Here is an 11759-nt window from a genome sequence, read left to right on the forward strand (position 1 = left end):
TGCTTTGTAAGTGGGAAAACCTGCAAAATCGGCAGTGTATCAAATACTAGTTCTCCCCACTGTGTGTAACACAATAAACCTCATGCATACTGTATCTAAGCCATTCGTCCTGTGAAGCACCATGGAGGATGTAGTTATGGATTGAAAGGAAGGCAAGAGAGGGCATATCAGTAGTCATGACTACAAAATGTGCTCCTCACATGTTTATACACTGACTGATTTAGGATGAAAATAGCATTATGCATGATGAACCTTCACTCTCCCTATATGCCTCTACCAATCACTAAAATGTATTTACTGTGCTGACCAGATCAAATAAAACAGAACTGTAAGGTGGCCTATCATTCATCCACATCATTCATCTCTCACTGGACTGTTGCATGCCCCTGGTGGGGGCATGCAACACACAGTTATTCAGACTGGCATTATGTCAAGTGGCTTTGGCAATTACATCAACAGAGACTACAGCATGTACATGGATATCAATATTATGAGACAAAACATAGTTTGCATGCATGAAGATGAGTATATTCATTTTTGAGTATATCCCCATTAATTAATAACTATTGCTTTAGGCAAGAAGATTAAAATTAACATCTCCTAGCAGTGGGTACCATACCAGACACAGATCCATGTACACAATTAATAAAACAAAATGTGTCGAATGTTTCATATTTTATCTATATCAACTTTAACTTGACTTACTTATTATTTATAGTTTTTTTCTCTATTTATTGTATGAACGTTCATTGGATACTATTTATATTGTATGTTAGTTAATGTTTGACTACACTGTACATATTATAATGACATTATGTCTATGTCTGGAAGTGAATTAATTTATGTGACAAACAACATCTATCTACATGTCTTCCATCTTACCTTAGGACATAAATTAAATGAAACAACCCTCTTATCTAACATGCACTGAGGGAAAAACACACTGGGATAATGAATTATGTACAAGAGGTTCTGAAAGGATCTGTTTTCTATGAGCCAGAGACAAGGGTGAGATTCGGCCGTGCTCTGCTATGATAAGACGGGATTGAAGCCTAGCACAGGGTTTCCCAGAGCGATTGCAAGTGGGAATAGGAGAAATCAAAGCGACATACGTTTTGTTTGATGTTACCTCTGGAGGACATCAAAGCCATTCCCTGTATACTGCTAAGAAAGACCTCAGGACATGTCTTTGATTATGAATCAAGAAAAATATCACAAATATCCAAATGTGGAGCTGAGGATCTCCAACTGGCCGCTTGCCTTTACAGCTCTTTTTGCAGGTGTTAATTACTTAAAAGCTTTAAAACTATATAAAATTAATGAATGTTTAGTTATATTGTGAATTGGAAGTTAGGTCTGCTATTATTTAAATGAAGAAACCTTTTAAATTCAGATTGAATCAATAATTGAATTACAATAAAAGGAATGACTATTACATTTGTCAAAGGTGTTGCTTCATATTGAAGACATCACACTCATCGGAGAATAGTGAATATTACATGTTCCATCTTTTAATTTACTTCAACAACCACCAACCCAGCGAACACCTGGACATGTGGATGTTAAAGATGACATTGTCACAGCTTTGTTCTCTCCCCATTCAGCACCTCCTCTGGCACTCCTCTTGTCCAGGCCCGCACCTCCCCCTCCCCGGGCTGCAGCTGGCAGATGAAGTGGTTGAGCATATTCTGGGCTGACTGCAGGTTATCCAAGCTGCTGCCATGATTGTCCTCCCTGGAATCCACACCTTTATTCTCACCCATGTTCTCGCTCCTAGTCCTCCAGTTACGGATGATCTCGTCTTCTGAGTCGTCCACAGGACCGTCGTCCACAGGACCGTCTTCCGGGCGGCGGTGGTCTACAGTGCCCTCTGTGCCTCTCCGCTCCTCCTCGTGTCGGTGCTGCTGCCCCACAGAGGCAGGGATCTCCTCCAGGCTTGCTGACAGGAGGCGGGCGGGAGATCCCAGTTTGCGGCTGGCACTGACCTTGAAGCTTTTCTCCCCTCCTGGGCCATCAACTGAGCTCCTGAAGCGGGTGACCTCATCTATGGGGCCTGGTAGTGTTTCTGAGTGAACGCTGACGTGAAGATGGGGGATCTGCACGGAGCGGGGAGGGTGTCGCCGGACTATCTCTTCACCCCCTGACTCACTGTCTGTGTCTCCTTCTCCCTGCCCCGCCCAGTGACCAGGCTCCTGTCTCCACGGATGAAACGCTGTGCGACCATGACGACCTACCCCTGACCTTAGAACACATTGTGGAGACTCATCCCCCATCTCCGACCAGTCAGATTCCTCTTCTTCTGGCAATGTTCCCAGTGATTGGTCCTCCCCTGTGGCGGTGACCTTACCATAATGATGACTATCCATGAACTGAACTGGAGGGGGAGCAACAGGGAGTTGGAATGGACTGACCGAATCATCTGGGTGGAAATGTTTGTTCAGAGCTTCCTGCAGCAATGACGTTACCTAATGGATGATGAAGGAATCAATCAAGCCATCAATCATGGTAGAAAATAAAAAAACACAGCAAAGTGCAGTTATTTTAACGAGCAATGAAGATGTAAAAAGCTGAGTCAAGACTAAAAGACAACAACTCGCTTTTTAACAATGGGCTTTTTAAACAACGGGTTATGTAAAAACAGCATTTTCAAAACACAAGTAGCTCAAAAAACAAACACAATGGTTTCTTTTTTACTCTGACCTAAAATGGTATTGATGAGTAAACAAATGATTAAACTTAACAGAGTTATGTGTGTGGAAGGTCAGGCGACACTTGATACAGGGGAACATGGTATGATTTACACTGAGGGCCATTGCCATGGTCTGGTTTTGCGCACGTTTTAGGTTGTCTTTTTGTCTCGGCTAGAACCTGTTCATCAGGAGGAGTCTCACGTTAATAGTCTCCATGCTGTGAATGGTGGTCTTGGCAGAGGACAGCTGATCTGTCAGGGCTGTGATGCGCTGGTTCAGGTGCTCACGTTCTCCGTCCATACTCTGAGCCTGACGGAACACACATTTCACACGGAACAATTATGAACCGATGTTCCAGGCATGTGAAAATAGTTTGATGTTTAACTGTATGTCAAATGAGCCTTTTATCTGCTGCTGCCTCACCACTGAATGAAGCTTCCTCTCCAGGAGGTTATTGGTCTGTTGAGTGTAGGAATAATTATCTGTCAGTCTGAAATAGGAGAGAAAGAGATACATAAGAATGGTGATAATTAAACTAATACCACTATGTAATGCATATTAACTGAAGGTATTTTGATACATAAGCATGGTGATAATTAAACTAATATCACTATGCAATGCATATTACCTGAAGACATATGTTGATAGATAAGTACTGTTAGAGTTGAAGTACCACTAGCTATGTCAGGGATATATAATAAAATCTATTTGCTCATACATAACCATGGTGAGATTTAAAGTAATACCATTACGGCAAGTATACATTTTGTTAAACCTTTCATTGTTCCTATAAAATACAAATACCCTTCATTGGTACTACCAGACAGATTTACCTGTCTGAAACCCTTATTGGTTCTGAAATACCCAGTACCCATCCCTACAGAGAACTTTGACCTTTTGAATTTGTCAAGAAGGCTTCTTAGCTCCACACGTGTGTTCTGTAGTTCTGACTCGAGGAGCTGGTGACTGTTCTTAAACTCAGCCCCCATGCACTCCATCCGCACAGCAGTCTGGAGCAAACTGTGGTGCAGATCCTCATTCTGCTCTTGGAGCATCCTGAACGTAGCAGCAGAGTTGAAGTGGTGGAGTTGGTTAATGAAGTGTAGTTAATACTTTTGTATCTTTATGAAAAATGAAATCACTGTTACAAAAACTATAGAATGGAGGAAAGAAAACAAGATATAATTCTACATAAAATCAAACTCACATTATTCTATCAACCTCGGATACTTCCTGTATGGGCAGGACAAAACAGATATTGATTTACAGTCGAACTAGAACATGCATTTCAGAACAAACAAAATTGATTCTGCAGCTTCCAGTCACTATAATAGACATTGATAACCAATAGCGAGACATTTGGGGTTCATTTGATGCACATGTGAGTCTGCATGTGACCCGTTTCATCATCCATGATTACGTAGGTAGATGTCTGAACATCTAATGCCACAATCAATGGAAAGCAAATTAATGGAACATTCTTACATAATTTCCGGATTAAGAATTGAAAGCATGTATAGCGGTACAAATGAATGAATAAATGGACATTCTCCTGATTATGAGTGACATAACTACCAATGGTGATAAACCCAACCCCTGAAGTGATGTCATACTTGATGTAGAGAGGTAGTTGAATGGCTGCAGCCTGTCTGTTGCTCTTCCTGACTGGTGGGGCTGGTAGAAGAGCCGGACTTGCTGGAATGTGTCAGTGACTCAAGCTCTGTGGTTGATTCTCTGAAAGAGGAGTTCTCCTTAGAATGGCTTGACGGACTGTGGTGATAGTCTCTGTGTTGGTTGTCTTGGTGATGTATATCTGTGCCTGAAGGATTATGAGAATCCAAATGGGAGAGTTGATGGTGATGGGCTTTGTGGTGGTGATCGGGGTGATGTGATTCTGTGTGGGTAGGACTGTGATTGGGTTCCAAATGGGAGTGTGGGTGGGAAGATTCTGATTGATGACCATGGTGATGGAGAGACTCTGATTGGGAGCCGTGGTGGTGTTGAGATTCTGATTTGGAGCCGTGGTGGTGTTGAGATTCTGATTGGTGGCCGTGGTGATGGAGAGATTCTGATTGGTGGCCGTGGTGATGGAGAGATTCTGATTGGTGGCCGTGGTGATGGAGAGATTCTGATTGGTGGTCGTGGTGATGGAGAGATTCTGATTGGTGGCCGTGGTGATGGAGAGATTCTGATTGGGGACCGTGGTGATGGAGAGATTCTGATTGGGGACCGTGGTGATGGAGAGACTCTGATTGGGAGCCGAACTGATGGAGAGATTCAGATTGGGAGCTATGGTGATGTAGAGATTCTGATTGGGAGTCATGGTGATGAGTTTTTGGATGGGAGTTGTGGTGATGGCGAGATTCTGATGGGGAGCCATGGTGATGGCGAGATTCTGATTGTTGGCCGTGTTGATGTAGAGATTCTGATTGGGGGCTTTGGTGATGGAGCAGCTCTGATTGGGAGCCATGGTGATGTAGAGATTCTGACTGGGAGCCATGGTGATGTAGAGATTCTGACTGGGAGCCATGGTGATGTAGAGATTCTGATTGGGGGCTGTGGTGATGGAGCAGCTCTGATTGGGAGCCATGGTGATGTAGAGATTCTGACTGGGAGCCATGGTGATGAAGAGATTTTGGATTGGAGTTGTGGTGATGGAGAGATTCAGATTGGGAGCCGTGGTGATGTAGAGATTCTGATTGGGAGCCATGGTGATGAAGAGACTTTGGGTGGGAGCCATGGTGATGAAGAGATTTTGGATAGGAACCATGATGATGAAGAAATTCTGATTGGGAGCCATGGTGATGAAGAGATTCTGATTGGGAGCCGTGGTGATGTAAAGATTCTGGCTGGGAGCCATGGTGATGGAGAGATTTTGGATGGGAGCTGTGGTGATGGAGAGATTCTATTTGGGAGCCATGGTGGTGAAGAGATTTTGGATGAGAGCCATGATGATGTATAGTTTCTGATTGGGAGCCATGGTGATGAAGAGATTTTGGATGGGACCTGTGGTGATGGAGAGATTCTGATTGGGAGCCATGGTGGTGAAGAGATTTTGGATGGGAGCTGTGGTAATGGAGAGATTCTGGTTTGACAGGATGGTCGTGGGATTTGTGACAATGGGGATGAGTTGGGTTGAGGTTTCCATGGTGATAAGTTGGGCTGTGGTGGTGTCCATGGAGATGAGGATGCTTTGGGCGGTGGTGATCTTGATGGGTATTTGGGTGGGTTAGGCTGTGGTGGTCACTATGGGAATGATACAGGCTGTGGTCTTCATGGTGATGGGGATGTTTTGGGCTATGGTGGTGTTCATGGGGATGAGTTGGGCTTTGATGCTCTCCATGGTGATGAGAATGAGTTGGGCTGTGGTGGGTTTCATGGTGATGAGGTGGGTAATGGTGGTCTCCATGGTAATGGTGATGAGTTGGACTGTGGTGGTCTCCATGGTGAAGGGTTGGGTTATGGTGGTCTCCATGGTGATGCAGACGGTTTGGGCTCTGATGGTCTCCATGGTGACGAGTTGGATTATGGTGTTCTCCATGGTGATGGTGATGTGTTGGGTCACGGTGATCTCTATGGTGATGCTTTGGGCTGTGGGGATCTCCATGGCGATGGGGATAATTTGGACTGTTGTGGTCTCCATGGTGATTGGAATGGCTTGAACTGTGGTGGTCTCTGTGGTGAGGATGTGGACTGTAAAGACCTCCATGATAGTGGGAAGATGGGAGAGAATGGGTGTGATGCAGGTGATGATGGTGTACGGGTGTTAAAGAACGGGATTGATGTCTTGAGGAAGAGGGGCTATTTTCTGGGCTAGTGCTGTCATTGGAGAGGCTGCTGGAACTCCGGTCTCTTGCAGGTTGATGGTGTCGATGGTGTTGGTGTTTGACGACATGTGAGCGAGAGGGCTTGCTGGAACGAGACCTGCTGATGTGGGATTGGACACTGGAGGTGATAGAGCTTCCACTTTCAGGCCGAATACTCTTCTGTCTTTGCTCCTTCTCTCTGTGCTCGACCTTGGGAGATCCCAGGGAGGCTTTTCCGGGGCTAGTAGGCCTCTGAGCGGACGTGACCCCAAGATACGTTAGTCTGTACGGGCTGAGCACCTGCCTGGTGATCTCATTCAGAAATGCAGAGAACTTCAGTTTCTCCTTCACTAAGTTCTTCTTGGCTACCTCCTTCCTTTTCTCCAACTTGTCCTCGTCTACAATAGTATCTGCGTACTCATCCATGTCCTTACAGTGAGACAGTGCCTCCATTGATTTGGCCTTGCGTACTTTGCCAACCATTCCTACTCTTTTGAGGCTCCCCTGCTTCTTCAGGACGTGGACTGAGGTGGACTGACACGAAGACACTGCTTTTTTTTTCTTTTTCCCTTTCAGACTGTCTTCTTGGCTGGGGGACCTATAAAGGCAGTCTTCGTCATCAATCAAAGGACAAGTGTCACCTTCATCGTCCTCATCATAGGCCTTCCTCCCCCTGGAGATTTCGGTGCAAGACTGTGAGTACTTGAGCTTCGACAGTGGGTGTTTGTGCTCCATCACAGATTCATTAATACTGGACTGGGAGGACCAGGTGGAGGAAGAGCCAGTGGTTGACCAGGAGGACGAGGATGACGTTGAGGAGGAGGAGGAGTAAGACGAGGAAAAGGATGATGAGGATGCCGAGGAAGAGTTGGAAGAAGTGGCTGCGACAGGCAGGCGGGAGGTCACACCTGTATCATGGTGACACGGTGGATGATGGTGATGACGATTTTGATGGTCAGGAGGAGCGGAATGAGACTCATTCTGGTGGTGACGGTGGTTGTTGCGGCCATGGTGATGTTGATGGACAAGGCTGCGCTCTGATGTTGACTGGGGGAAACTACAAGGAGAACGGGATAACAACAGTTTTCAGTATTTCATTGCCGCTAATGAACAAGGATGTGACACAGCAAAATATATAACAAAAAGATGTGTAAGAAGTAATCAAAATTAATAATTTTTCTCTGTCCTATGCTAAATGAATTCAATTCTATATGAATAGCATAGCCTAATTTGAAATTGTGGGCAAAAAAATCACAACCCTCTATAAGCATTACGCCCTAATATATCTGAAAGGAGGAAATGGTGGAGATGTGTTGCAATAGCTTATCATAGTCAAAGACACTGGACACTCATTTCGTTCTTAAAAAACATATTCCTGGATTTGAAGTACTCTAGCACTGTGATCAAGTTTCCTGACTGACATGTTATATACAAGTATATTAAAATATTTAGAAAGAAAGTGTCCTATGCACCTTTCCAAATTTATTTTGGGAATTATTATTTAAAAAACCATAGACTCTGAACTGAATGAACTCCAATATGACCAAAACGGAAACAAATGAGAGTATATATAAATGATTCAATTTCAAGTTGAGCACTTCCCAAAAGCAACTATAGTCTAACCTAATTTGAATTTAAATAAGGATTCTGGTACTTTGAAAAGGTTAATGAAATATTGTTTTGTGTGCAATGGTGTGTTGAATTGTTATAAGACACCCACTTAAAGTGGAGTTTTATTTTGATGAATAATGAAACATCTCATTTGGGATGACAAAGTGTTGCTGTTGGCTTTATTCTAAACACATATTGAATGGACAAATTACTAAGCACCTTCCTGTTGTATTTTTTGGTGCTAAACTGTGTAAGGCTGATTGTTATAACATGGAGAAAATTGTAATATCTGCATAATTGCTTACCAGTAAACAGTACTTAAAGCTCACTTATAAAGGAGATTCATTTTCAAAGTCGAAGTGTGTACTCAGGCTCCAGATGATTTTGCCAGATGTTGAACAAACCAAACACTTCACTGGATTTAATTCTGTCCCTCAAGCAAGTGACCTTAAGGTATGGTTCATCAGATGCAGACATTTCTTTAGGTTTTTCACTACCTTTTCTGTTTTCAGCTTGCCCAGTTTCAAAATTCTTAATCACATTTGGTCTAGCCATGATCCAAGATATGAATAACATTTTGCACAGTATAAGAAAAATGAATTACTTTCTATTGTATGAATGTTTACATGTATTCATTGTTATATTATATACTCATTTTTAGAGCATAGAAACACTTACTGGCAAGATAAACAAATTAAGGGGTGTACCATGTACTTTTCACTGGCACTGTATGTACATGGTCTTAAATCCATGTAATGGGTTTAACCAAAACAATTGCATCCATATAGAATTTCATAATCTGTACCCAAATAAACAAATGTGATGAACCGTACCCATGATCCTCCTGATTCCCCGTCCACACAGTCTCTTGCTGGTTGTGAGAATGGGATTGGTGGTGATGGTTATGATGTTTGTGGTGATGGATTCTTTGTTCAGCCATCTTGCCATGCTCATGGGCCCTGTCTTGACAGTCATGGATATCAGGCTTGCTGTGCCTGTGGTCTCTGGTCCCCTGTACTGGGGTGAAGTACTTCTCCATCACTTGCTGTTAACTGTGACCCAATCCTTCACCGCAGAGCTTGTGGTATTATTGGGTGCAGGAACAATCTGTTTGCTTGCCAATTTTTCTGCAAGAAATTTGCCAACTGGGAACAATTAATTTCCCGTTGTTAATGGTGTATTTCCTTGAAGCTTTGTCATGCTTCACAAATACAGTATGTTCTGGACCAGAGGTAAACTGTAACAACCTTTTCAAAGTTAATATATTGCTGCATATTAAATAATTTCTGTATGATCTAATTCAAACATAGCACAATTGTTATGCTTAACATAAAACTGCCCATTATCACATCATTTTGCATTAAATACATGAATTTATTTTGCTTCTAAATGCAACTGTTACAAAACTACTAAGAGGTCAACACAAAAAATCACTGAAATTACATAAATCTCAAATCAATTAAAGGACAAACTTACCTAAAACATGGAGTGTTGATGTGCCAGTAGTTCAAGTAATCCAACTAGTAGAAATCAAACTTACGATCACTTAAACTACATTTCCCTAATCTAATGAATGAATACTGTACTAAGTAGTGAGCATCAGCACATATCCTCTCAGAGGAGCCACAACACTGACAGTCCGGGGTGCTCATTGATGTTTTGTACCAGGATTTTGCTGGCACCATACATCTGATCCAACCATTTTCCAATTGCACCGAGGTGTGCATGAAACACACCACACAGCACACACACATCAATAAAACATTTGCACTCAATCATTAGCCCCAGGCCATTTAAACACGCACGTGAAACCTACTAAAGACAAAACGTGGTCTTTTTTTATGTCATCATACACTAATGTAAACCACAGGTCAGCGTTATCTATTCAATGCCATTGTAAGGGCAAGGTCATATTTAAAAATACATGTAATTTCTTTACACACAGACTGATATATTTCAAGTGTTTATTCATTTTAATTGTGATGATTATAACTGACAACTAATGAATATCCCAAATTCAGGATCTCCGAAAATTTGAATATTACTTAAAACCAATACAAAAAAAGGATTTTTTGAAATGTTGGCCAACTGAAAAGTATGAACATGAAAAATATGAGCATGTACAGCACTCAATACTTAGTTGGGGCTCCTTTTGCCTGAATTACTGCAGCAATGCGGCGTGGCATGGAGTCGATCAGTCTGTGGCACTGCTCAGGTGTTATGAGAGCCCAGCTTGCTCTGATAGTGGACTTCAGCTCTTCGGCATTGTTGGGTCTGGCGTATCGCATCTTCCTCTTCACAATACCCCATAGATTTTCTATAGGGTTAAGGTCAGGTGAGTTTGCTGGCCAGTTGAGAACAGGGATACCATGGTCCTTAAACTAGGTACTGATAGCTTTGGCACTGTGTGCAGGTGCCAAGTCCTGTTGGAAATTGAAATCTGCATTTCCATAAAGTTGTTTAGCAGCAGGAAGCATGAAGTGCTCTAAAACTTCCTGGTAGACGGCTGCGTTGACCTTGGACTACAGAAAACACAGTGGACCAACACCAGCAGATGACATGGCACCCCAAACCATCACTGACTGTGGAAACTTTACACTGGACATCAAGCAACGTGGATTCTGTGTCTCTCCACTCTTCCTCCAGACTCTGGGACCTTGATTTCCAAAGGAAATGCAAAATGTACTTTCATTAGAGAACATAACTTTGGACCACTCAGCAGCAGTCCAGTCCTTTTTGTCTTTAGCCCAGGCGAGACGCTTCTGATGCTCTGTCTTGTTCAAGAGTGGCTTGACACAAGGAATGCGACAGCTGAAACCCATGTCTTGTATACGTCTGTGCGTGGTGGTTCTTGAAGCACTGACTCCAGCTGCAGTCCACTCTTTGTGAACCTCCCCCACATTTTTGAATGGGTTTTATCCCTATTTCTTGTACACTTTTTTCTACCACATCTTTTCCTTCCCTTCGCCTCTCTATTAATGTGCTTGGACACAGAGCTCTGTGAACCGCCAGCCTCTTTAGAAATGACCTTATGTGTCTTGCCTTCCTTGTGCAAGGTGTCAATGGTCATCTTTTGGACAGCTGTCAAGTCAGCAGTCTTCCCCATGATTGTGTAGCCTACAAAACTAGACTGAGAGACCATTTAAAGGCCTTTGCAGGTGTTTTGAGTTAATTACCTGATTAGAGTGTGGCACCAGGTGTCTTCAATATTGAACCTTTTCACAATACTCAAATTTTCCGAGATACTGAATTTGGGGTTTTCATTAGTTGTCAGTTATAATCATCAAAATTAAAAGAAATAAACACTTGAAATATATCAGTCTGTGTTTAATGAATGAATATAATATACAAGTTTCACTTTTTGAATGGAATTACTGAAATAAATCAAGTTTTTGATGATATTCTATGACCAGCATCTGTATCCTGCTACAGCACGGATTTGAATAAAGCACAAATGGCAGAAAATACATATTAAAAAACAACCAGAATTTAAAGCGGCAACCATGCTTTTCTCTGGGCAACGAACTTTAAATAATACACCTTTGCAGCCACAGGAGTTGTTTCCCAGGTTGGCTACAGTACTGTACCTTTAAAGCTCAACTGGAACGCTGTTTGCCTAATATTAGGAGTACCAGAACGCAGTTTGCCTAAT

At 42.6% G+C, this 11759-nt stretch overlaps 1 protein-coding gene across 5 annotated transcripts; it reads right to left on the reverse strand.

Moving 5' to 3' along the window:
- On the reverse strand, window positions 1-9788 carry si:dkey-273o13.3 (filaggrin). 5 transcript variants are annotated; one of them, XM_034293042.1, is made up of 9 exons: window positions 9584-9788; window positions 8941-9252; window positions 5227-7553; window positions 4304-5196; window positions 3898-3923; window positions 3585-3746; window positions 3114-3180; window positions 2892-2999; window positions 1-2465 (listed from the first exon to the last, which is right to left on the reverse strand). In XM_034293042.1, the coding sequence occupies exons 2-9, from the start codon at window positions 9144-9146 to the stop codon at window positions 1578-1580; spliced, it is 4677 nt and encodes a 1558-aa protein (XP_034148933.1). In that variant the 5' UTR covers window positions 9147-9252; window positions 9584-9788; the 3' UTR covers window positions 1-1577. The 5 variants fall into 5 exon arrangements, with proteins under 5 accessions (XP_034148933.1, XP_034148934.1, XP_028976615.2 ...); XM_034293043.1 differs by having other exon boundaries at window positions 4304-5166; window positions 5197-7553; XM_029120782.2 differs by having other exon boundaries at window positions 4304-7553; window positions 8941-9234.
- Between the last annotated feature and the right edge of the window lie 1971 nt (window positions 9789-11759).

Source organism: Esox lucius, chromosome 7 (genome assembly GCF_011004845.1).
Source record: "Esox lucius isolate fEsoLuc1 chromosome 7, fEsoLuc1.pri, whole genome shotgun sequence".
Lineage (NCBI taxonomy): Eukaryota > Metazoa > Chordata > Actinopteri > Esociformes > Esocidae > Esox > Esox lucius.

Bases quoted from the DNA above. Each gene is read 5' to 3' on its own strand.
- si:dkey-273o13.3 (XM_029120782.2), bottom strand. From the start codon at position 9,146: ATGGAGAAGTACTTCACCCCAGTACAGGGGACCAGAGACCACAGGCAC. The intron at 3,924-4,303 runs GTATGACATCAC...CTGCCCATACAG, and splicing joins CAACTACCTCTCTACATCAA to GAAGTATCCGAGGTTGATAG. The intron at 2,466-2,891 runs GTGAGACTCCTC...ATCATCCATTAG, and splicing joins ACAGCATGGAGACTATTAAC to GTAACGTCATTGCTGCAGGA.